Source organism: Grampus griseus, assembly GCF_964374135.1.
Source record: "Grampus griseus genome assembly, chromosome: 14".
NCBI lineage: Eukaryota > Metazoa > Chordata > Mammalia > Artiodactyla > Delphinidae > Grampus > Grampus griseus.
Genome location: NC_139008.1, coordinates 7,183,748 through 7,209,331, shown reverse-complemented (window position 1 = coordinate 7,209,331; position 25,584 = coordinate 7,183,748). Strand labels below are relative to the sequence as shown.

The 25,584-nt window shown below is 52.0% G+C and overlaps 1 protein-coding gene across 1 annotated transcript; it reads right to left on the bottom strand.

Moving 5' to 3' along the window:
- Window positions 1–8,924: 8,924 nt before the first annotated feature.
- SERPINE1 (serpin family E member 1) lies at window positions 8,925–15,670 on the bottom strand. The gene is made up of 9 exons (XM_082670780.1): window positions 15,546–15,670; window positions 14,609–14,880; window positions 13,731–13,964; window positions 13,002–13,196; window positions 12,191–12,389; window positions 10,648–10,748; window positions 10,444–10,530; window positions 9,826–9,909; window positions 8,925–9,496 (listed from the first exon to the last, which is right to left on the bottom strand). Exons 2-9 carry the CDS (start codon window positions 14,877–14,879, stop codon window positions 9,459–9,461), a joined length of 1,209 nt encoding a protein of 402 aa, XP_082526906.1. The 5' UTR covers window position 14,880; window positions 15,546–15,670; the 3' UTR covers window positions 8,925–9,458.
- Between the last annotated feature and the right edge of the window lie 9,914 nt (window positions 15,671–25,584).

The window sequence follows — 25,584 nt, the reverse complement described above, 5'->3', positions numbered from 1 at the left end:
TGGTGGTGCAGTGGTTGAGAGTCCGCCTGCCGATGCAGGGGACGCGGGTTCGTGCCCCGGTCCGGGAAGATCCCACATGCCGCGGAGCGGCTGGGCCCGTGAGCCATGGCCGCTGAGCCTGCGCGTCCGGAGCCTGTGCTCCGCAACGGGAGAGGCCACAGCAGTGAGAGGCCCGCGTACCGCAAAAAAAAAAAAAAAGATGTAAAGCAGAGATCTAGGCAACAGCCCGAGGAAGTGTAGAAGATCTAGAGATGTAAACTCCTACACGCCTTGGAAAGATGACACTTTCTAGAATTCCTTGTCTCAACATGCCATGCCTAGCTGCAGAGAAGATAAGATCCATGAGAGAATTGTGAGAAATAGGGGTTTTGCTCACGTAGAATCATAGACTCAAGTGGTTTAAACTAACTAGAAGATGATGGACCTCATTTATCTCTTCGTGGTTAGTGAATGCTACACGTAGAGAATCTATGGGTTAGTGGGTCCAATGAGCTTGTGTCTGCAGATGAGGTCGGATTTGACGCAGTAGGCAGTTGGGAGTCATTATAGTTGTCTGAGCTGCTGAATAACTTGGTGAAAGCAGCTTTGAAAAAGTTAATCTTACAGTAATATGGGGGATGATTTGAAAGGACAAATGGAAGGCTGGAAGATCATCTAGGGGGCAGTTTTGGGAATCTAGGCACAAAAATGAAATGGAGAGGGACAAATTGGAGAGATACCTGTGATGGGCCAATCACCTGAATTTAGAACTCATCTAAGTAGAGAAGGAAGAAGAAGCAAAGATGAGTCTGGAGAATTAGTGGTGCCATTTGTATAAATGGAAAAATAGAAGAGGTGAGATTCTCCCTCATTAGTATGGATGGTGTTTTTATTGTTATCCTGCGAAGCCCATGTTGACATCTCCCCAAGCCTTCCCTCTTCCCTCATCTGGTTGGAGCGGTGGTTCCTGCGGTGGGTGGAAGGGTGATCCACGTGGCCTCAAAGCCTTTCATTTCTGAGTCTATGATCTGTGTTTCTCTCTCTTGTGATGATGCTCCCTGCCACCTTTTTTTAAAAATTTATTATTTACTTATTTATTTTTGGCTGCATTGGGTCTTCGTTGCTGCGCGCGGGCCCTCTCTAGCGCAGCGAGCCGACGCTACCCCTCGCGGCGGTGGGCGGGCTTCTCATTTGGTGGCCTCTCCCGTTGTCAAGCACGGGCTCCAGCAGCTGCAGCACGCAGGCTCAGTAGTTGTGGCTCGCGGGCTCCAGAGTGCAGGCTCAGCAGCTGTGGCACACGGGCCCAGCTGCTCCGCAGCATGTGGGATCCGCCCGGACCAGTGCTTGAACCCGTGTCCCCTGCATCGGCAGGCGGATTCCCAACCACTGCGCCACCGGGGAAGCCCCCGCCACCATTTTTGGTGTATTCTTTAAGTACTCATTGTTCCCTGACGATGTCATTTGCACTCATCTCTGGGTTTTTTTTTTAACTTCTTGTTTTTAACTAAGCAGTTGGGACCTTATCATATGCTATTCCTAAGGGTCCTGAATACTTTCTGTGGTAGATGTTTGCCATTTTTTTTCACTTCCCTGGCTCTAAACCCCCTTCCTAGGGTTTCAGAATCCCCACCTTACGAGTCTAGGGGGAGATAGAGCAACCTCCCAGTGTAGCATTTGAATTTCCCAGATATTCCCTTTGGCAGCCCTCTTTGTGCCCACAGCATGGGCATGTCTGCTGGATTCGGCCAGTCTTTACTCTCACCTGGACTTTGGTCCAGGAAGGAATGAGGGGGGATGGGGTGACGAGGATAGGTAAGACTCTGGCAGAGGGTCAGAGGACAAAACCTAGGGCGCAGGTGGAGTGGCGCCAATGGCAGTGTCCCGTACCAGTAAGAGGTAGGGTGGGGGTACCTGGTGATTTGTAATTTGGGGCTCTGTCTCCAGTGTGAGACCTCCTGCTGGTTCTCTGGCCCTCCTGGCAATTCCCTGAGCTCCCCAGTTTCCTTTTCTGCTTCATTTAGCCAGAGTTGGTTTCAGTTCCTGGTAACAAAGGACTCTGACTGGTAGACTAGGTAATCATGCCACACTGTCTGTTGATGAGACATGTGAGTTGTAAGCTCCTCTTGGGACAGTGTCTTACTCATGTTTTATTTCTTTACAGCACCTAGCACAGTGCTTGTTGATTGGCTTCAATTATGATTGGTATACATGGTTACCTAATCGAGATATTTAAATCTTACCTCTCACCCCAAATATGCTAAATTCTAATTTTCTATATAATAGTACATATTTAATATCTATTATTCCTGCTAGAGGATAGACTGCCTTCCTTTGTTGTTTCTCCTGTGCCTAGCACAGTGCCCAGCACACAGCAGGTACCCAAGTGTTGTTGAAGAAAGGTACACTGGATCCTCCACTTGAAAATTTCATTGTCAGCTCAAACTTCACTTGCCCCAAATGAGTAACTTCCTTCCGCCTTCCCCTGAAACCATCCCATTTCTTGGTTTCCCATTGTGGTCAACATCGCCACCTTTTCCTAAGTTTGCAGACTATCAGCCTGGGACATGAAGGATCACAAAAAGCATGGCTTATTCAAGGGATGTAGGTCAGACCTGCCTGATAGACCAGGAGAGCGTATGGAAAAAGGGGAGACGGGCTGGGTTATCAGAGGAGGGAGGCAGCAGTCTGAAAACCAACTTGATGACTTGGGAGTTCATTCTCAGACACGTCCCTGGAACCTGCCTTGCTATTATTTTTCCTTTGTGATTTTGTTCATATTGTTTTCTGGAATGCGCTGCCATTCCCTCCCCACAGACCCAAATCCACCTTATTCATCCTTTAAGATGGAACAAAGCAGCCGGTCCTGATGACCCTTTACACTCCAGTGATCATTTCTAGAATGTTTCTTTCAACCATTTTTGCAGTGATTCCCGTAACGTTTCAGCTTTTGGGTGAGTATTCTCCGCAGATGCTGGCAGACCTCATTTAACTGTGCTCTGCTTTACTGTGCTTCTCAGATACTGAGTATTTTACAAATTGAAGGTTTGTACTGTTGCAACCCTGCACTGAGCAAGTCTACTGGTGCCATTTTTCCAACAGCATTTGTTCACTTCATGCCTCTGTGTCACATTCTGGTAATGCTTGCAATATTTCAAACTTTTTCATTATTATTATCTTTGTTATGGTGACCTGTGATCAGTGATCTTTGTTACCACTGTGGTAACTGCAGATGTGGTAGAAATGGCAAGAGAACTAGAATTAGAAGTGGAGCCTGAAGATGTGACTGAACTGCTGCCATCTCGCAATAAAACTTTCATGGTGAGGAGTTGTTTCTTCTGGATGAGCAAAGAAAGCGGTTTCTTGAGATGGGATCTACTCCTGGTGAAGATGCTGTGAAGACTGTTGAAATGACAGGAAAGGAATGAGAGTATTACATAAACTTAGTTGATAAAGCAGCGGCAGGATTTGAGGGAATTGACTCCGATTTTGAAAGAAGTTCTACTCTGGGTAAAATGCTATCAAACAGCATTGCAGGCTACAGAGAAATTGTTTGTGAAAGGAAGAGTCAATCAATGCAGTCAATCAGTGTTGTCTTATTTTAAGAAATTGACACAGCCGTCGCAACCTTCAGCAGCCATGACCCTTATCAGTCAGCAGCCATGCATCAAGACAGGACCCTCCACCAGCAAAAGATTACACTTACTGGCTCAGATGATGGTCAGCATTTTTTGGCAATAAAGTATTTATAAAGTAAGTGTATCTCCGAGGTATGCCTGTACTTGAGAGTAAGAAACATCAATCACTTACATGATTGTTGTTTTTTTGGCCTGCGCTGAGCATGAGGGATCTTAGTTCCCTGACCAGAGAGGGAACCCGCTCCCTCTGCAGAGCCTTAATAACCACTGGACCGCCAGGGAAGTCCCTCACTTACTCTGTTTTAAAAGTGCTTCACCGCCCCCAGTATACAGTTACACGCTTAAAGAAAAACTTGTTAAATCGGAGTTCAGACTTGGCAAGATTTCGGTTGAAGCCATAGCTGCTTTGCTTCAGAAGCTCTCCACTGGCGCCAAAGCGACCTCTGGTGGCCAGGGGAGAAAAGGCTACATTCAGGACGCTGGTGTTCCAGCTGGTAAGGCACCGGTGTGCACACAGGATGCCCTGGTGACGGGCCCGTGAGGGCAGCACCTTTGCTCCTGACTGCGTCTGAGCCCTCTGTGTTCAGGGAGATCTGTGTTCCCAAATGCCACAGAGAGGGCGGTACAGTGCAGTGGCCAGGAGCACAGGCATGGCTGGGGCAAATGATTCAACCTTCCTGTGTCTTACCTTCCTCATCTCTACAGAAGTGCACGCCATGATCAGTACAATGAAACTTACTTCAGGAACCGCCTGGAAAAAAAAAATGATTTGGAAAACAGATGGTGTCTCCTTGACAAACTTCATTCTGATAGAATCTTTTTACCCTTGAGGGATTTACAAAATCCATACTCATTGCCCACACCTGGGCAGATAAATAATTCCAGTGGGTGAGGTGAACAAGAAATCTGCCGTTATGATAGATGCAGGCAGATCTTGTGGAATTTTCATCCCTAGAAATAGACAGAGGAAGAGTGGCCAAGGAGGACTGGGTGGGCTTCACACTGTGAGGCTGCCTCACCGTCTTTGTCCTCAAAATATCTGAGAAGAACAGAAGGTACTGTTAAATGGGGCACTTCCTGGGGCAAACTCCCTTGGTGGCGAAGAGACCTTCTGAAGAACTCTTTTCTTCTGAGCCTTCTCAGCATGTATGGACAGTGTTTGAATTACATCCTGCAGAATTAAGGCTCTAATGTGTTCTGCTTTTGGAAGCATCTTGTGCAAAAAGGAGGCTCTTTTGGTCTCTAAGCAAATCTGTCACAGATGGGTAGCTCCTCAACAACTAGCCCAGTGCCTGGCATTGGTCATCTTTTCAGGGTATAAGGAGGACAAAAGATAAATCTGGATCCTGGTGTCCTAAATTCTTGGCCTTCATGAGCCTTTATGAGCCTGAAGCGGGATCTGTATGAGAGGAAGGAAGTATTCCTGCAGGAAGAGGAATCCTTTAGCCCCAGCTGAAGTTTTGGCCATAAACCTCAGCGTAGAAGTGTCTTGTGAACTGGCTCAGGCTACATCTAGTTTTTGTGTACGGGCTGGGCTGTAAGGCTAGGAAGAGGCAAAGTGGCCTCTCTGGCCTTTTTCCCTGTAGTTCTACAACCATATCTTAGTCCTTCAGGGCTTGCCAGTTGCACAGTGAGAATAGGAAAGGAAAGACGGAGAAGTCATTGAGGTTAACGGAGAGCATCTCTCTCTAAAGCTGAGAGTAGCTTTGGGGAGCTACTCATTCTAGGCCTCGTTCCTCTGGGTCTTGCCCTTGTTCCCACTGGCTTTCTAAGGGGAGAGGAAGACCTTCCTTCCAGGCTTGATGGCACTCGGGGGCCTCTCTTACTACATCAGCCTCGTGGGAGACAAGAAATCCTGAACGTAAAGAGAGGAAACCATGAGGAGGAGGTGTAACAACCACATCTCCTTGGAACATCCTAGTGCATTGTGTTGGAGGCCCCAAGAATGCCCCTGGACTGACCCTGAAAGGGATACAGGAGCGGAAGGGCAGTGAGAAGGCCTTAGTACATGTCGAATGACTGGGGAGGGAGTCAGTGAATGGAGACCTTTTCTAGATTTACTCTCCAAAACATTATAATCAAAATTTGCTCCAAAGAAGTCTAACATAATATTAGGGAAAATTATAACGTGAAGCTTCTTTCAGTTCAAGGTCTAAAAATCTATCTTTATTCATGGCAGTGGGGTTATTCAGGAAAGTTGTGAAGGCTTTTTTAAGCTTCAGAAAACGTAGGATTCTTACCAGGCAAGAGGATCACCTTTGATTGTTTTGTACCATTTGAAAATGGTGGTGTCACCAACATAATCACATTCTTGCAGGATTAGGAGATTCTTAAAAGATACTTAGTCCCATTGCTAGGAAGTTATCTTATGCATATACGAGCATGTGTACACTGGGATAAATGTGCAAGGATGTCCGTCTCAGCATTGTTGGTAACAACATGACATTTTTTTTAAAAACCATGAAACAACCAAAATGTCAATCAGTGATCCACTTTTACCCTTTCAAACAGTTTGAATGTCTTAGTATGAGCAGGTGTTCCTTGTCATTTAAAAAAATCACCTCTACCCTGACTGCTGACTCATCCCCACCAAGTGGTCATCCTGGCTGTGCTTGAACACTTCCAGTGATGGAGAACTCACTACCGCTTAACTATCAGACAATGTTTTGATCAAGAGCCTCTGGACAATAATTAGTTCCTATTAAGACATGATCTAGGTTTACGGGGGGGGGGGGCTGGGTCTATCAATCCCATCTTCAGGGCTCTGGAGCTGGATAGCATGCAATTTTGACAGCTAGTTCTTGGTATTTTTTCCATTTAAAAATTATTTTTGAATATATGAATGGAAAATAATTGGGGGAAGTATGTCCTCTGGCAAAAGCCTTCAAGATACTGGAAGAAGACAATAAAGTACTGTTCAGGATAACATTTTAAGGAGGATATTAAGAATCTATGTAGGGGCTTCCCTCGTGGCACAGTGGTTAAGAATCTGTCTGCCAATGCAGGGGACACAGGTTCGAGCCCTGGTCTGGGAAGATCCCACATGCCGCGGAGCGACTAAGCCCATGTGCCACAACTACTGAGCCTGCGCTCTAGAGCCCACGAGCCACAATTACTGAGCCTGTGCACCTAGAACCTGTGCTCCGCAACAAGAGAAGCCACTGCAATGAGAAGCCTGCGCACTGCAACAAAGAGCAGACCCCGCTCGCCACAACTAGAGAAAGCCTGTGTGCAGCAACAAAGACCCAACGCAACCGGAAAAAAAGAATCTATGTAACCTAGGGGCAGGACAGGAATAAAGATGCAGACATAGAAAATGGACTTGAGGACACGGGGAGGGGGGAAGGGTAAGCTGGGACGAAGTGAGAGAGTGGCATGGACATATATATACTACCAAATGTAAAATAGATAGCTAGTGGGAAGCAGCCGCATAACACAGGGAGATCAGCTTGGTGCTTTGTGACCACCTAGAGGGGTGGGATAGGGAGGGTGGGAGGGAGACGCAAGACGGAGGGGATATGGGGATGATATATGTATAGGTATAGCTGATTCACTTTGTTATACAGCAGAAACTAACACACCATGTAAAGCAATTGTACTCCAATAAAGATGTTAAAAAAAAGAATCTGTGTAACAAAAGAGCCTTGTTCTCAAAGAACCTGCTGTGTCAATGGGGGTGGGGAGGATAACATGCACACTCGAAGAGCATACGCACATGCACGCGCTGTTACACACCAGGAGAAAGAAAGACGTGTCCATGCCAAGCAGAGACCGATGATGTCGACTGGATCCAGGGGCTCTCCATGGTGGGGGAAATGGATCTGGTCTGGGTTTTGAGAAATGGGGAGTGGGGTAGGCATGGGGGAGGGTGGGGACATTTGGTGGGGAAGGAAATGGCATGAACAGAGATGGGAAGTGACAGGGGCAGTGAGCAGGTGTGTCTGGGCAGGTGGCAGGCGTTTGGGGAACCCTCTTTCCTTTTTGAGGATGATGCCCAAAGGGAGAATCATGTCCTGCACAGTGTATCCCTGGGGGTCTTCTTGCAGAGCCCGGTGGCCACCCCTGTGGATTCACCCATGACGGGACAGTGAGCCTTGAGCTTGTGGGTGTGTGTTTCATAAAGATCCCTTTCACCCGAGAGGTCTGTGAACTGACAGGGTTTGGATTTTGTACCGTGTGAAACATGGAAAGTCAAGGCCAGGGACGATTTTGGAGTATTTTTATTTATTTATTACTTTAAAAAAACATTTTTTAGCTGCTTCTATATCAAAAGTGAAAAAGCATAGAATTCACCACACTTTCAGGAACGTTGGACCCCACGTTTGGGTATCCTTGAGGGTACTGTATGTGGCTCTCATTGTCCAGTGCATCATGAAAAAAGAACAAAAACACACAAAGAACGAAGATTTTTCACTGAGGGGTGTAGTGGGATGATTAGGGTTCTATTAGGTTACATTCATTCGACGCCTACGTGCAATTCTTCAATACATTGGTCTTCATGCCTTACCCACCAGCTAGTTGGCTTTCAGAAAGATTAGCTAACGGGGGTAATTGAGCCCGAGCTTCTTGCTGTCTCTCTCATTCTCTCTCTCTCTGTCTGTCTCTCTCTCTCTCTCACGTGTCCACAGCTCACACACAGCAGCCGGAAATGACACACTGAAGTGAGTCACCAATGCGGCTGTGAGTCACCATGTAATTGGGGAAAGTTCTGTCCTGCTAGGTCGTGTAGCCCCTTGCACTCCTGCTCCTAAGTATATTGGAAAATTTTGAAACAACAGCTCTGTCTGCCTTCACCCACCACATCCTTTTGGTCCCTAACGTGGGCTGAAGTTGGACAGTCCTGGCAGGGGTCCTGCTCCACGGAGTGGAAAGGCCAGGAGAGGAGCGATGGGATTCGGGCAGCCACCAGGTGGCAGTGTGGGCCCTATCACTCCCGCTGCCAGGAGGGGAATGACAGGCAAGTGGCCACTCCTGAGGTGCAATGACACAGACCACAAAGGAACACTATGAACAAGTTTAAATAATAGGTTTTCTCCATAGTCCTTTCTCTCTCACAAGCACACAAGGACGAGGATGTGATAAATGCTCAAGGACACGCCTGGCATCCCACCCTCCCCACCAGGATATTGGCGCCAAGAAGGAGGCATAAATCTCATCTCTCTCCCTCTATTTCTGCAACATAAAGTTTGTGGGAAGCAGCAAGCTGCTTCTCTGAGTAAACAAGTCACCTACACTCCAAAATAATATATGCACGCTGTTTCTGGGGAGGGAGCAGCCAGGCCTGCGTGGGTCTCGTGCCTCTGAGCTGGGGGAGGACGGACCTTGACATGAAAGAGTGTTTCTCCCATTGGCCTTCTTTGGCCTGCAGCCAGCTTTCTCAGCAGCGGCAGACAGTGCAAGAGTGACGGCAACGTGACCAGAACACAAATTATTTCTAGCAAACACACAAAAGCTCCTTCCTGTAAGCCTTGCGGCGCCTCCTGCCAGGGCCTCAGGGGGATCCAGGTCCGAAGACCCGAACGGGCAGAGCGATGGGCTGAAGCAGCCGCGCAAATGATCCTGGGAGTTCTGCAGTCTTGTTGGGAGACCTTCGGGGCATTGTCCTTCTGAAGTCTCTCCCAGGGTCTCCGCTGGGGAGTTTAACTCAAAGGTCCTCTTTCCCCCTCCTGGGAGAGCCGGAGGTCTAAGAGACAGATTCGAAAGATTTACCATTAAAAAAAAAAAAAAGATAAATATCTTCTCTTTCTCCAGAAAAATGAATTAAAATAAAAATTCTTTGCTCCGGAGTTTCTTCTTCTTGGCCATCTCCAGTTCCGTCCCAGATGAGGGCTGCATTTCCCATGGTCAGGGTTCCATCACTTGGCCCATGAAAAGGACAGTTCCTGAGGACGGAAGAATCATGGGAGATGAGAAGGGGGGGAAGGGGAACAGCACAGCTCACCCAGCTGGGTGTTTACGGATGAACTGAGATACAGGGAGATGAGTGAGTGCCTGGAGGCACAGCTGCTCTAGTGACTAAGCTGGGACTGGGGGACAGACTGAGCACCCCGTCTGGAGAGAGCACTGCCTCCGAGGAGGGGAAGGGGAACAGAGCTATGATTCCTTGCCTGGAGTCCTCTTGGGGGGAGTGGGGGTGTCTACACCTGCCCGGACTAGTGCCCGAGTCCAGGAAAGCAGGGGGGGTGGGGGGTCTCCCAGGCCCCCGGCTCACCTGTGGGGTTGTGCCGCACCACGAAGAGGAAGGATCTGTCCATGATGATCTCCTCGGGGGCCATTCGGGCTGAGACTGTAAGGGCTGGAAAAGAAGGGACCACGTCTTAGAGCGGAGGGACGTGGGCACGGAAGCCTGGATTGGTCACAGGTGATCCAGTGACAGTGGCACTGGGATGGGAGGGTTTTAGGAGACTCAGTTATTCCTGGATGTGGACCCTAAAAGTGTTGGGATGTCCTCTGAGGCCTGGTTTCCTCCAGGAATTGGGTAGAGATCTCTCAGGTAGTCACTCGCAGGCACGTTTATCTAAACCCTTTTAGGGCGTATTGGAAGCAAGTGCCTCTAAGGTGACTGACCACTGAGAGCAAAGCCAGGACCTCACAGTCAGAGGACCTCAGAGCCAGTGGGGAGGGAGCAGGGTGCCGGGGAAAGCAGGCCTGTATTCTAGCGGGATCGGGGTGATGCGCTCCACACAGGAAGCGAAGCTCTACCAGGAGAGACCTGGTTGACGTGGGCAGTGGGGTCTTCCTGGTTCACCCAGGGTCTGGGTGCCAGACCGCGGGCCCTCCTGGAAGCCTGGGGCTGAGACTTGCCAGACCTCACCTGAGCCTGACTCACCTGTGGAGGAGGACGCCACCGTGCCGCTCTCATTCACCTCAATCTTCACTTTCTGCAGCGCCTGCGACACGTACAGAAGCTCTTGATCTGAAACAGAGGTGGATACCAAAACACATCAGCTTTGGTTCTCAGTGAGAAGCTCCTTAGTCCTCTTAGGGACCCCACTGTCCACCAGGGGAAGAAAGTGAAAGGAAAACCTCTTACCTGAAAGTCTTGAGAAGTCTGCCTGGTTTGGCCTAAACATGTCGGTCATTCCCAAGTTCTCCAGGGGCCTCCTGAGGTCAATTTCACTCTCCAGGGAGAACCTGCAGACAGGAGCAGGACACAGCTCAAGCTCAGGCCACCTCTAACCCCACCAAGTATCTCCGTCCCCACAGACCAACAGGATGGGGACTGATGTGAAAGTAGAAGTGGGGGCTTCCCTGGTGGTGCAGTGGTTAAGCATCCACCTGCCAATGCAGGGGACATGGGTTCGAGCCCTGATCCGGGAAGATCCCACATACCACAGAGCAACTAAGCCCATGTGCCACAACTACTGAGCCTGAGCTCTAGGGCCTGCGAGCCACAACTACTGAGCCCACGCGCCTAGAGCCCGTGCTCTGCAGCAAGAGAAGCCACCACAATGAGAAGCCCGTGCACCGCAACGAAGAGTAGCCCCCACTGGCCACAACTAGAGAAAGCCCACGTGCAGCAACGAAGACCCAACACAGCCAAATAAAATAAATAAATAAATAAATTGATTTAAAAAAAAAAAAAGAAAGTAGAAGTGGGAAGCTTGTTTTTTCAAATCCGTTAGCAAGGTCTCCTCCTTGCTGGGAGATTCTAGTACTAATGAACATTTTCCTGCAATCTCCCCACCCCCTTGAACCTATGACTAATTACTTTCCTCAAATAAGGCAGTAGTTTGAGCACAATTATATTCAGTCTGACTGGGGAGGGAGGGGGCAGGGCAAATTCTTCTGCAAGGATATTTGAACAAAAAGCCGGTCTGTAGATTGTGTTCTGAGAGCTGAGCCTGAGGAGGACTCCAGCAGCGAGGCTTTGGGGCTCTCGCTCTGCTTCCCATCAGGGCACAACTAATTACCTCTATTTTTTTTTTTTGAGAGAGAGAGAGTGCGTGCTAACCAACTAAATGATCCTCTTTCCCTAAGCCTGGCATTATGGCATCTGGAAATTTGGGGTAAGCATGGTGGGAAGCTTCCCCACAATTCTGGAATTATCCAGCCTCACCCTCCGGCACCCTCTTTGCTTCTGCAGAAGGATTTTTAAAACTCTGCTTCGTTGGAAGCCAGCTAGAAGCTGTGGTTCTGGCTGTTTCATCTGCGGAAGTGATTCCTTTTGTCTCCATTGTTTAGATGCTAACTTGAAGAGAAGGGGGTGGGAGTGAGGGGCATTCCTAAAAGAGTGTAGATCAATGTATTCCCCTCCACCCCAACCCTGCATCATCTATCTCTCTGGCTCTTCCTTTGGCTAGCTTTTGCTGGGTATTCAGAGGGTGGTAAATGTGGGGCATGGTCTAGAAACTGCCCTCCAGCAGAAGAGGGATGATGAGAGGAATCTTAATCAAACCCAGGCCGGAGTGTTTCCCATCAGCCACCCACACATGTCCCTGTCCCTACCCTGCAGATGTCACGTTTGGGAAACTCCACATGGGGGTGGCACTTCCAGGGAACCAGGGGAGAGGGGAGGGGGTAGGCAGAGGGGACTAGAGCATTGGCAAGTGTGGCAAGAGCAAAGGGTGGCTTACTTGGGCAGAACCAGGAGGCGGGTCAGTGTGGTCATGTTCCCTCTCCACTGGCTGATGAGCTGGGCATCCAGAATGCTGGTGAGGGCAGAGAGAGGCACCTCTTTTTCATAGGGGGCAGCAATGAACATGCTGAGAGTGTTCCCATGGTAGGGCAATTCCAGGATGTCGTAGTAATGGCCGTCGGGGGTGGTGAACTCAGCTGTGAAGACACCAAGATGGCGCATTGGCAATGGCTCCAGTTCTTGTTGGTTCTAACCCAGCAGTGGCTTTTCAACTAGTCCTCCTGTCCCCTCCACTCTTTGGAAGCCAGCTCTCCATCCTAGCTTTTGAGGCTCCCCCACCCCACCACTCCCCTGTTCAATGTCTTTATTCCCATTTCCCTTCTCTTCTGCTAAATCACAGTGTCTTCTGGGTTCTCTGTCTCCTGTTGGCCTTCTTCACCTTCACAGCCTTCTCCCCAGTACCCAGCTACTAATCCATTCCAATCCCCATCTCCTTAATCTCAACTTTCACATCACTCTTCCCCAGAAGGATCTGTGAACCCCAGGTTATCACACTAGAACCACATGAAGATGAGAGATGGGGTCAAAGTGGTCAACTATGGGCCTGAGGGAATTTCTGGATTTCAGCTTCATCTTGCACAAGGTAAAAGCTACTTCCTGCTGCTCTGATAATCCCAGTGTCTCCTACCTGGGGAGTCTTTGTCACAGCTGGGGTGTATTCTAGGGTTTCTCCTCCCTTAGAGGGGATGCCCCCCAGGGATGAGGTGCAGTCACTGTGGGACTTGGGGAAGGGAGGGTCCTGCACTTACTGTAGTTGAACTTGTTGGTCTGAGCCATCATGGGCACAGAGACAGTGCTGCCATCGGACTTGTGGAAGAGGCGGTGGTGGGTGCTCGACTCTAGAAAAGGCATCTTCCACTGGCCGTTGAAGTAGAGGGCGTTTACCAGTACCAGGCGTGTCAGCTGGTCCACAGCCCCTTCGCCAAGTAGGTCGCTGATCATGCCTGTGGGAAATCGAGGCGATCAGGAGGCTAGATATTTTTAAATCCTTTTAGATGGTCCTCTTTGGCGCCCAGTCCTCCAATGGATGTGTGTCAGAAGGGATTCCGTCAGAAGACAGACTGGGTAAGGTTTAGTGAACCTATCTAGTTGCTTTCAACCCCTTTCATCTTCCTAAGAGTCTCAGAAAGCCTTCCAGCTCACCACACTTTCGTGGTCTTGGGATCCTGTCCAGGATCAGACCTGGAAATATGTCTCCCCTTACTTTGCTCCCTAAGCTGCAGTCTTGACGGGTTGTGTGTGCCCCTTGTCATGGTTATTACTGTTCTTATAACACCTCGCAATACTTTTTAGGGATGACTTTAGAGTTGGTTCACGGGGAAAGCCTAATTATGGAAAAACATGATGCTTTGATTCTTAAAGCACTTGACTTGTCTACAGAGCAGAAGATGCTGGAAGGGAGAGGTTAGGACACTTAGGATTTGAATCCCTTTTCTCTGCAGGCCCTGGGGACTGGCCTTCTTTCCCTGCCTGCTCACCTTTTGTGTGTCTTTTCACCCAGTCGTTGACGATGAACCTGGCTCTCTCTGTCTCTGAGAAGTCCACCTGCTTGACTGTGGTCCGGAACAGCCTGAAGAAGTGGGGCATGAAACCCTGGACCAGCTTCAGATCCCGCTGCACAAAGATGGCATCAGCCGTGCTGATCTCGTCCTTATTCCATGGCCCCATGAGCTCCTTGTACAGTTGATGGAGGGCAGGGGCCATGCCCTTCTCTGGGCCAAAGCGGGGAGGAAAGGACACATTAAGGTTATCTCAAACCCAGGGCTCCCAGTGGAGCTAACTTCCCCTAACCCTGCCCACATGCACAGGACTCTTCTGCTCCCCCAGAGGTCTCTGGATGGAGATTTCATTCCAAACCTTAATCTTTCCTGCATCTCCCTCTTTTCTTCAAAAATCTTAGGTCCTAACCCTTATCTTTGGCTTGGAATATTTTTCTCTGTTTTTAAGTTATAAACCCTAATTTTTTCTTTTAATAATAACAATAGCTATCAGGCACTTCACATGCATCATTCTAGTTGACCCTCACAACAGCCCCATGTGGTCGATACTTTTATTGTCCCCATTTTGCAGATGAGGACACTGAGGTTCGGAGGGGTTAAGGCCACACAGTATATGAGTGGTGAGGCAGGGCTGTTTTATACCAGATCCACTGGCCTGTACACCTTGTGACTGTCCAAGAACCAAGTGACACAGGGTGTGGTGAGAAGAAGATGCAGTGGTCCATCCCTGTGTCATGGGAGGACAGGAGTTGGCTCAGCTAAGCTGGGGTCAGCCCTTCCTCTGCCTCTGGTCGGTTACACCCCTGTCCTGGGAAGACCACGTGAATGCCCGCCTCCCACTCTGCCCCATCTCTCACCATCAATCTTGAATTGCATCGCCTCTTGGATCTGCTGCTGCGTTTCTCCTCCTGTGGTCAGCTGTAACATGGCCATGACTGAGGCTACCCCATAGGGTGAGAAAACCACGTTGAGGTCCTTGGAGGCCTGCACCACCTGCTGAAACACTTTCACTCCAAAGTCTGCGGCGAGGTGGGCCGCCGGAGACTGGTGATGGTAGGAGGCAGACCCTTCACCAAAGATGAGGGCCACGCCCAGTGCGAGGCAGGCGAAGACAGGAGACATCGGCATCCTAGAGCCAGTGGAAAAAGATCCGATGAGGGAAGAGTTCCGGAAGGATGGTGAGTGGGGAGGGGTGATGGGACACCAGCCGCGGCCAGGCTCCCCATGTTTGCCGCTAGCAGATGATACGTGAACAGGAGGGCAAGACAGAAACCGTGATGGGTTCAGATCCTGAGTCTTTTCCCCTCTGTCTCAGCCCCAGGGAGTCTTAAGTGCGTTTTCACCTGCGGGAATCTTGGAACCCGCTGGCTCCACCCTCCAAGAGATCTCCTTTCCCTTCCAGGAGGCTGAAAGGTGAAATTATAATAACATCTGTGATTTACACGATGCTTTTTAATTCTCTTGTGATGCTTTGTAATTCTCTTGTAATTCTCTTTCACAATCATGGCTTCATTCAAGTTAGCAGGCATGAAAAACCCCTTTCCTGCGCTGGGAAGGGGGAATGTCTCCATGGAGAGGGTCCAAGAGAAGTGAGGCCCTTGCTTCTGGGTGGTGGGATTGTTGGGGGGTCCTGCCCATCTTCCCTGCTCTCCTGTGATCACTGATATGACGGGGTCAACTCAGGACTGCAGGTCTCCGGGGAAAGAAAGAGGAACACCGGGGCTTGTCTGCAGAGGGGTGCTCCCTGCCTTAGCCCGAGGTCCGGAGATGGAGAGAGTTTGCTTTTACTCTTACCTGAAATTCTCAAGGTGCCTTGTGACTGGCAGTTTGTCCCGCTGCTGCTGGGGCTTCGGGTGTTGACGGCGGTGGCTACTCCTCTGCTGGGGAGGGGGTGTGGCTCTTTGGACAGCGCTCTTGGTCTTTCAGCCAGATGCGGCTGTGCTCCTCTGGAGGCTGCTGCTTCCCTTTATACCAGATGTGGGCCGGAAGTAGATTAACTCATGGCCCGGCCCCGCCCACTTTCTGGCTCTGGAAGTCTGTCTGAACAGCAGCCGGGCCCCCTCAGCACCTCCCTCTGTGGGACTTGCTGAGGCATCTGTGTGTGTGTGTGCGTGCTGCCCTGTGTGTGTACATGTCAGAGAGGGCTTGGAACAATTGAGCAAATCCTGGCTGCCTTGACCCCAGGGCCTCCCTTGATTCTGCTGCCCTCTGCCTCGGGATGTTATGCCAGCTTGACCCCTGGCACCCAGTGCTTACTTTCCCCAGTGCTCAGTGTAGGGAAATGATTTACACTTCCTCCTTTTCCTTTGGAGAAACAGATCGCTGCAGAGTTATCAAAGAAACTAAAGATCCTGCAGACTTTTGTCCACCAGCTCCATGCACTGGCCAAACTGGGAAGAACACCCCTCCCTCTTCCTGAGTACATCCCAGCAGCCAGAGGGCCCGGAGCGTGCCATGTGATTGTCTGGGTTTTGACTGTCTAGGACATGAGCCTGGTGGAGAACTCCCTCCCCTCTTTCCGTCTTCCCTGCCAAGCGCCTGCCAGCCCGTCCACTGGGTGATGTGTGGCTGACTCCCCCACGTGTCCAGACTCTGGTGATGTCCCCAGGGCTCTCTTTGTGTCAACAGTCCTGTATGGCTGGGGTTTGAGGTGTGCTGGGTGGGGTGGTGGGTAACCGGGGTAAAGGGGTAAAGCCTTGGTGGGAAATTAGGAGCCCAGTGTGTAGGTTTCATTTTTCTGGCTGCCTGCTGTGACTGGGGAGGATTATGTCTTATCCTTTTCCTCCAGATGCAAACATTTGGAGGGCTGGAGCGGCGGCAGTAGGGATGGAAGTAAGGGCGTCAATTCACGGCGGGTTTACGGGGTGTGCTTCTAGGGCACTGGGATTAGGGGTGGCAAAGTGGCCAAAGAATTCTGTCGATGGTGGACGTTGGCGAGAGGCCAGTTTGTAGGACTGGGCTGGTGCATTTAGTGGTCTGGTGACACCCTTGGCTGTGTGCCTGATGTTGTGGACGGGGTAGTGCCAGAGGGGTCCTGGGGGGGATGGAGCCCTTGACTTGGGTGGCGGAGTCCACACACTGTCATGTTTTGTGTAGGTGGTGGGGTTCGACTGGGAGTATCCATGGAGACAGCCGGTAGCAGAAGCACAGGAAGTTTAAGTGGGTGGATGTGTCAGGATGTTTGTTTTAGCTTTTTTAAGTAAACAGATACCAAGGGCAACTGCAGCTGGAGGACTTTCCCATTTTCCCTCTGCCTCCACCTTTGTTTTCCCTGTTGCCCCTGGGAACCAGGTGGGGATGTGGAGTGGCACGGAGAGAAGGGGAAGCCTCCAAGCCATCTCCTAACCCCAGAAAGGCCCCAATGCCTTGCCCTTCACCCTTGGGGGCCACAGGGGGACAGGGACCTGGGAGTCTGCGTTGGGAGTGCCAAGCCCCAAGTTGGAAGAGCAGTGGGACGAGAGGCGGCTGGGGGCTTCCCTGGTGGCGCAGTGGTTGGGAGTCCGCCTGCCGATGCAGGGGACGTGGGTTCGTGCCCTGGTCCGGGAAGATCCCACATGCCGCGTGGAGCGGCTGGGTCCGTGAGCCATGGCCGCTGAGCCTGCACGTCCGGAGCCTGTGCTCCGCAACGGGAGAGGCCACAACAGTGAGAGGCCCGCGTACCGCCAAAAAAAAAGAGGCGGCTGGACCTGCCCTCCAGGTGCCCCGCTGTCCGGCCTCTCCAGCCACTTCAGCTGAGCCTCATGCCTTCCTCCGTGGGCTATTCCAGAAGCTGTTGTCTCTCTCCTCGCCCAGCCTCAGCCATAAAAGCCCTGTTGTTTTCTGGGACCGCCTGGGTCCTGCCAGGGCAGTGATCATTTCTGTCCCCACCCCTGGACCTGAATGATCCTGTTGCCGTTCCAGAAAAGCCCCTCTGTTCCTGGGCACAGGAGCACCTGGGAGCAGCTCTATGTCCTGTTGGAGAAAGAAGGGGTACGCTTTACCTTGGAAACAGAAAGGGCTGACTTACTAAGGGGTCTTTTCCCAAGCTGGAGGAGACTTGTAGGTGTCTGGTGGGTGTGGATTAGAAACTGAGGCAAAGCCTAGTGTAACTGTACCATGCTGGGTTTTCTGACCCTCCCTTTGACTTTCTGATCACTTGGGGCCACCAGAGGATCTAAACCCAGACTTGATCGTGGTCCCTGCCTCTCCTCTCCGTGAAACGACCTTACCTCCCCCTGTTCTGCCCTCAGGAGATCTCCTCCACACCAGGGTGCAGTCCAATCACCCGCTGCCCCAAAGCAGACCTCCTGCAACGCCATTCTCAGAATCCAGCCTGACTCAAGGAGCTGTCACTTTCCCTGAACACCAAACAGCCTTGACCCCGTCACCTCTTTCAAGCATTGGCTCTTTCTTAAGGGGTCAAAAGTCCCTACTGTTGAAATAACTGGATCTCAGACTCCTGGAGGGTCAGAGATAAGAGAATGAGTTATAGGGCTGTGGATTTTCGGGGGAAGTTCCGGTTCTAGCCAACTGGGAAAGATGTTTTCATCTGCTCTGAGCAGGTGTTTCGTGACGAGATCAGACTCACACTTTCCGTGACTGTCCCCCTACCCTGTCCCCATCCCACCCCCCAGTAGCCCTGCTTCCACTGGGGCCTCCGCCATGCTGGTCTTCCCTCCAACGCTTCACCTCCTGCCCCGCAGTTGCCCTCTAGCTCTCTGCTCTTCCGCTTTGCTTCCCCTTTGCTCTCCAAGCCCCAGGTACCCACCCTCTTTTTCTCTTTCCTTTTCTCCCTCTGAGACTCCCTTTTCTTATTGCTTCTACTCATCCCTCCATCCACTGGGAATCTCCAGCCCCTCCCGCCCATCTCCTCTAGTCTCAGCCATGTGAGCTCTCTCCCCGTTTTCCCCCTCTCTCTTTTCTGCTCTCCATGACTCAATCCCTCTTTCCCTCTCCTCTCCTCGTGCAGAATCCCTTTTACAGTCAAATGCTCTGCTCCAGGCCTTCCTGTGGGAAGAAGAGGCTGCCTCCTATCAGTTACACAGGCTCCCTGGAATGTTAAGAGCCGGCCTCCTGACTCTTGGTAATGTCACTGGGAGAGCCGGGGGTGGCAGAAGGCCGGGGTCCTACTAACTCACAGTGCTATTTCTGACCTGGTGGTTTTCCAAAGAATACAACACCCAAAATAGCTTGTGTTTGGGCTGGGCTCTCGGCCCCATCTTGTAGGAGTGAGCCGAGGCCTGGGCTACGTGTCAGCTTTTTCTCATTGAAGATCACGGCCCTGGGACAGCCCGACAGACATGGGCCACCTCGGCCTGTCCAAGGTCCCTCCTCACACTGCCGCCGAGCCTGACTCTCCCCTAATCTGCCACCATAAGCCCCTCTCCTTTACGCTTTCTCCAGCCGCCACCTCCAGCCATCTCGCCTTAAATTCCCGTAACAGTAGAACCTGCATCCCCCAACGTGGGATGCTTTTTTCTCCAATCATGTCATAGAGTTTCAGAGCGGAGGGCTCTAAGAACCATCTGGTCCGGTCCTTTGAATTTTCAGGTAAGAGACCTGAGGCCCAGAGAGGCCGTGGGATGTGTTTGAGAACACACAGCGACATACCATAAATGGGAGAACAGTGCCCATCGAGCCGGCCTGGTCAGGGTTCTGACACTTAGCTACTTATGTGTCTTTGGGCAAAACCAAACTTTGTGGGTCTCCGTTTTTGTATGTGAGGTAGGTATGTAGATGGACACTCATTCCCACCCTTCAGGGTTTTTGTGAGGATTAAATGAAATATTGTAAGCGTCCGACATATTCCAGGCTCTCACTAAGCGGCAGCCACTCTCGGTTGGGGCAGAACCAGGACAGGAACCCAGACAGCTTGAGCTGTTAACTTTGACATAAGGCAAGCGCCTTGTTATATATTTTGATGTCTCTCGGTGATTAGCAGAGTGGATGAAATGCCTTGGGAAGCGGACTGGCTGGTCACCCACGAGAACGGCTGCCGCCCCTCTGTCCATCTCAGGCCAGGTCCTCTGGATTTCACCCTGAGCCTGACGTGCTCCCACTGGCCGACTTCACAGACTTTAGATCCTGGGACGATTTTCCTCTCTGAGCTGTGGGGTCACATGTGGACGCCACTGACATTTGGCTCGTGTCTTGAACACTCCAGCATACCAGGAAGGACGGAGGCTTGTTTTCTCAGCAGGTGAAAGTGGAGTAGACTTTGACCTACTCTTCTGGTCTTGGCCCTTTTGTCCCCTTCTCTGCCACCCACATCCCCTACGTCCTGTTGATTCCCCTATAACACCCCCTAACAGTTGAACCACTTTTACAAACATCCCCTTCTCTTACAGTCACTTCTGTGCTTATCCTTCACTTCACTGTGTCCGTCGCCATGTCTTGTGTATCCTTATTTCTTGGAGGGGCGTTGGGGGACAGTATTCCCTTGGGGGTGGCCTCTCATAATGTCAGTGTTCAGTGAGCACCAGAGACCCCCCACAGACCCCAGGCAAGAAAGAGCCTGTTCTCTTGGAAGAAAGAGGCAGAGGGAGAGAAGGGGGCCCAGTGTGGCCACAGGGGGATGTATGGGGCAGATGGCATGTGTGATTCCTGGGGTTGGTGTGACCGCAGAGCCTGCCGGTGGCAGCCAGAATGAGGTAGTGCAGGCCTGGGAGCCTCCCGCTCCCACTGGGTCTACCCTAGTCAGATCCTAACCCTGCTTCCACTTCTCTCTCCACGTACATAGATTGTCTAACTCTGATTCACTTCTTTCCTGTTTACCAGAACTTGTTCCTCATTCCCAGCGTTCCTGAATCTCCTTTTATCACTTTCTCTGGATACATCTTTCATTTTACCCTGGCTGTTGTGTGAATCTTCCCCCAAATGGCCAAACGGTTATTGACAATCAATGCCCGATGGTGTGATTCACAGAAACATAAGCTTCTCCCTTCTCCGAAGGCACAGACACACGTCCTGGGACAGAAGATTAACATCATGCAATGATTAGATTAAAACCGTCTGTCAAACTCTGTATACAAAGTTGTAAGACTCAGGCTATCAGGGTGTAGGCCCAAATGTGGACGGAAGTCTTCCCGGAGGAAGAGGTACTGATGCTGGGTTGCAAGGGAGAAGCAGAGGGCAGCTTGGATGGGGCGGGGGAGCAGGGGGCGGGTCACAGATCCCAGGACAGGGAGGGGAGACAATGCTCTCATCCTCTCTCCACCTGTCTCCATCTCTGGGCAGCAACCCTTTCTACCTGAGGCATCCCATCTCCGTCTTGCTCTCTTCATGGGCTTCCGTGTTCTAGGTCTGCTCTCACTGCAGCCTCTTCCCAGGTGCTGGAAGTAGAGGCTCCTGCTCTAGTCTGCGTCCTGGCTCTGGACGCAACCGGTTTACTGAGCTGGGCAGACGGCCAGATAACCAACCACGGGTTCTAACCCGCAGATATGGAGGGCTGACAAGAAGGGAAGTGGAACCTTCTGATGGTGGTGGTGACCCTGGGTCAGTGGGGAACCTGTGGGTGGCACAGGTCCCAGGAACGAAGCAGCCTGGTGATGCAGCACAGATGGAATTTGCCAGTGGGGAGCCAGGGACGTCCCGAGTCACTGACTATTCCTTCTCTCTTACTTCGTCGCCATATGGAAGCAGGCCTTCTCTGCATGTCTGTCTATCTGAGTCACCCCGGGCTGCCTCAGCTGGCTTGGCGAGCAGGAAGGCAGTCGGCGCCTGTCTTGCTGGCTTGCTTGGATCCGTGGGGGACCCAGAACCCTTCCTGTGCCCCTCCACGTCGTGCGGCAGCTGAAAGGGCTGGGGAGAGCAGTGCAGCGTTTGAAGGAAAGGCAACAGGACGACATCAGCTTGATCAGGGGAGTCACAGGACGGCTGCCTTCCCCTCATGCTCCAGCTCAGGTGTTCAGAAAGGAGCTTCTCTGAATCTCTTCTGGGATGGGTTTGATGTGACATTCAGAGATGCCTTCAGAGACTGCCCCGCAGTCGCTGTCCTAAGCAGCACCCTCTAGTCGCTGCAGGCTGGAGGCCACATAGAAACACTGTCCCGACTCCGTCCACACCCGCCTCCCAGTTCCTGGCTTCCTGGGCCCACTCCCTTCTCCAGAGCACCCAGCTCTTCCTTGCAACTGCTCCTGTCCCTTACGTTATCCTCGGAGACCTGCTTTTTCTCTCCTGGATCCCCGTGGCTGCCTCCTCCTGACCTCAGAGACCCCACCCTGATTAGGAAAGGCATCCCAAGGAGACCCACAACCAGAAGGTTCCCCTTCCCTTCTTGTCAGCCCTCCATATCTGCGGGTTCGAACCCGTGGATGCAACCAACCGATCATATCCGCAGTCGGTTGAATCCCCTGATGCAGGATTTGTGGATACGGAGGACAGAGTACACTATACCATTTTATATAAGGGTCTAGAGTATTTGTGCATTTTGGTACCTGCGGGGGTCCTGGAACCAATCTGCAGATACCGAGGGAAGACTGTATTCAATCAGACCTGCTTACTGAGCCACGTGTGTTTGCTCTCAACACGTCAGGATTCTCCGGTGGTCATCACTGTGACCAGACATTCTGGCTCCAGTTATCCACATGGTCGTGAGCAAACCATTTTCCCTTCCTAATGCTTCAGTCTCTCTAGACAGACACCATGGGCGTGAACAAGATGTCTTCTGTAGAAAGAGGCAGATGTGGCCTGAGGACTAGCAGGAGACTCTGGGTAACTTTTTTACTCCCCACAGCCTTACTTTTCTCTTCTGCAAAATGGGGAGAATGATGCCACTTCCATAACTATCTTGTTAGGGTTTCAAAAGATGGCTTGAATGAAATGACCAAGTATATCTACCCATAGGAAGAAAGCAATCAGTAGCCTTCAGCTGACTTTAAAAAGTGTGTGTGTGTGTATGTGTGTGTGTGTGTGTGTGTGTGTGTGTGTGTGTCCTCTCTTGAGCCCATTGGTTTCCTGAGGGTAGAGGGTAGAGACCAGGACTCCTGTGATAGAAGGGATTAGAGAATCAGGTCCTCAGGTAAGGAACCCCAGAAATTCAGCAGGTGGGGCTGGGGCACTGGGGCAAGGAAGGCCCATGTCTGGCACTGGCAGGGCAGGACCAGGCTTCCAGCAGATGCTTGAAAAAGACATCATTACCAAGTTAAGAAATTCGATCTAAAGCAGATGCTCGGAGCTGGAAATGCCTGCTGTCCCTCCTATTCCCAGGACCCAGAATTATAACATGACTTTGTCCTGAGTCCCTTGCCCGGTGGTGCCTCGCTGTGGCCCCCACTCCCATCAGTGTCAGGAACTAACAGGGCTGTGTGATTAAAGGGTGATGCAGGCAAATGCGTAACTGTCATTCCCATTGCAGCTCTGCCTGGGGGGACGGGGTGGAGGAGGGGCTGGGCTGCTGGAGTGAGGGGAGCTGAGGTGGCAGACGTGAGGCGGCCCAGACCTGACGAAGTCTGGGGCCCCTTCTGCTTCATGGCTGGGAGGGCAGGTTGACCTGGGCTGCATTTAACACCCAGGAATCAGACCTGGGCCCTTTCCTGGAACTGGCCTGTGGGCTGCGGTCCAGGTCAGGAGAGGGGAAGCATGAACCACCCCGTCTCAAGCACCTTCCACAACCCCACAGGGAGCGCCATGGGCAGGCAAGTTGGCACAAGTTGGGCAGTACTGCCTGCCACCCCTAACCCCTGTCCTGAGACCACACTGGAGATTGGCCTCAATCTTGGCCTGACCGTCTGGGCTCCCTGCCTGCCTTAGTGCCAGACGGGTCTCGTACCCAATCCAGGGAGGAACTAATTTGGGAGTGGGAAGTCCAAGGTCTGTCCCCGTCCGTGCAGAACCTCCCCATGTGTCCACCCCAGGCCTGCTCTCTGGGCCTCTCTGCCCACTGCAGGGGGTAGGGCTTGCCTGTGCATGGTGGACGCACCACCCACTGTGCACACACCGCCCATGGTGGACACACCGCCCATGGTGGACATGCCCCCCCACAGTGGGCACGCCACCCACAGTGGACATGCCACCCACAGTGGGCACGCCACCCACAGTGGACATGCCACCCACAGTGGACACACCGCCCATAGTGGACATACCACCCATAGTGGACACACCGCCCATGGTGGACACGCCACCCACAGTGGACACACCACCCACTGTGGACACGCCACCCATAGTGGACACACCACCCACTGTGCACACGCTGCCCATGGTGGACACACCGCCCATGGTGGACATGCCCCCCCACAGTGGGCACGCCACCCACAGTAGACACACCACCCACTGTGGACACGCCACCCATAGTGGACATACCACCCACAGTGGACACACCGCCCATGGTGGACATGCCACCCATAGTGGACACGCCACCCACTGTTGACACACTGCCCATGGAGGAACACCACAGGCCCTGCAGAAGAGGCCTGAGGCTCCAATGAAGGAGGAATGATCAGCTTCCCACTTCCCGCCTCCACCCTTTGCTGTCCTCAGCCCTTGTCCTCTCCACGAATGGCCGAGGTCCTGGCCGATGGCCAGCGCTGTCTGGACAAGAGGAAACCGGGATGTGAGGAACGGCAGCGGTGGGAGGAACGCAGAACGCTGAGTCTTCAAGAGCAGAAATTCCACCGGAAAGAAAACAATGCACGAGGGACAGAGTCACCTTCCAGGGAACAAGGGGGAAAGGAAAGAGACTGGGCCTTCCTGCTCCAGTCAGGTAAACAGCCCTGGGGATGCCCCAGCGTGAACTGGCTTCCAGGTATGGGCGCTGCAGTGGAAGGCTGGAGGTCTGAGTCCCGCGGTGTAGTGACTGGGAGAAATGGTCCCCGCCCCCTTTGCTGGCCTTCTTAGGCAGATGAGCTCCTAGCGGGGAAAACAGGGTCCCGTGCCAAGGTCAGGCGGATCCCGGGAGAACCGAAGGAGCATCTGGTAAAGAAGCCCATCTATGCTGGAACCGTCACAGCCCCCAGATGGCCAGTTGGCTGTTGGAAACCAAGTAAGACAATTCTAGGTTCTAGGGCAGGATTTGCAGAAGCTGGAACCTGCAGGAACTTCATTAGAGATGAATGAGGTCATGGCCGGGACAGGGTGGAGGCCTGCCCGGGGTCCCCCACTGTGTGCAATACCAGAGGGGAGAGTTCCATCCTCTTTTAGGGCCTTTAGAAAGAGTGTGGCAAATCCCAGAGCTAGAGGAGAGGCCTCCATCTGAAAGGGACAGGGAGAAGCAACCCCCTTGTCAGGGCTGCAGGGCCCCTAGCCTCCCGGACTCCCATGCTGGTAAGCCCGGAGGAAGGATGGACCCTGAGCCTCTGAAAACTCGTGCCAGACAGCCTGGATCTGTGACTGCCCCTGTTAGTGTGTTGAGGCAGCTTCTGATCTGCAAATCCATTCTTTTCTAAGGTGTTGGGGTCTGCATGCCTTTTCTTTAGGGTTTCAGGAGTTGCTCTCTTCCCCAAACTACAGCAGTAATGATGGCTAAGGTATGCTGAGTGGTTGCCATCTACCAGGCCCTCTTTGGTACTCATCACCTTAGTTCGTTCTCCTGTGGCTCAGAGTCGGGGAGTGGCGATGTCCCCATTCTACAGATGAGGAAACCAACACACAAAGGAGTCGGATTTCTTGCTCAAGCTCACTCAGCTAATGAGAGGAGCTGGCTGCAGAGCCCCCAGCTCTTAACCCCATTCTGTTTTTCAGTGCCTCACCTGTCCACACAGCTGTCCCCTGCACAGCTGTCCCCCCTAACCTCCCAACCCAGGATGGGTCCATGCCCCTCCCTCACTGCATGTCCCTGCCCCCTTCCCACCACCCTTGACTCTTTCCTTCAGAACTCTTCTGACCCTGGTCTCATCCCCTCTCCCCTCCCCGCACCCCC

Excerpts from the sequence above, each read along its gene's own strand:
- SERPINE1 (XM_082670780.1), bottom strand. The coding sequence starts at position 14,879 with ATGCCGATGTCTCCTGTCTTCGCCTGCCTCGCACTGGGCGTGGCCCTC. Across the intron at positions 12,390-13,001 it reads GACCAACAAGTTCAACTACA|CTGAGTTCACCACCCCCGAC; the intron begins GTAAGTGCAGGA and ends GTGTCTTCACAG. Across the intron at positions 10,531-10,647 it reads AGACTTCTCAAGACTTTCAG|ATCAAGAGCTTCTGTACGTG; the intron begins GTAAGAGGTTTT and ends CCTCTGTTTCAG.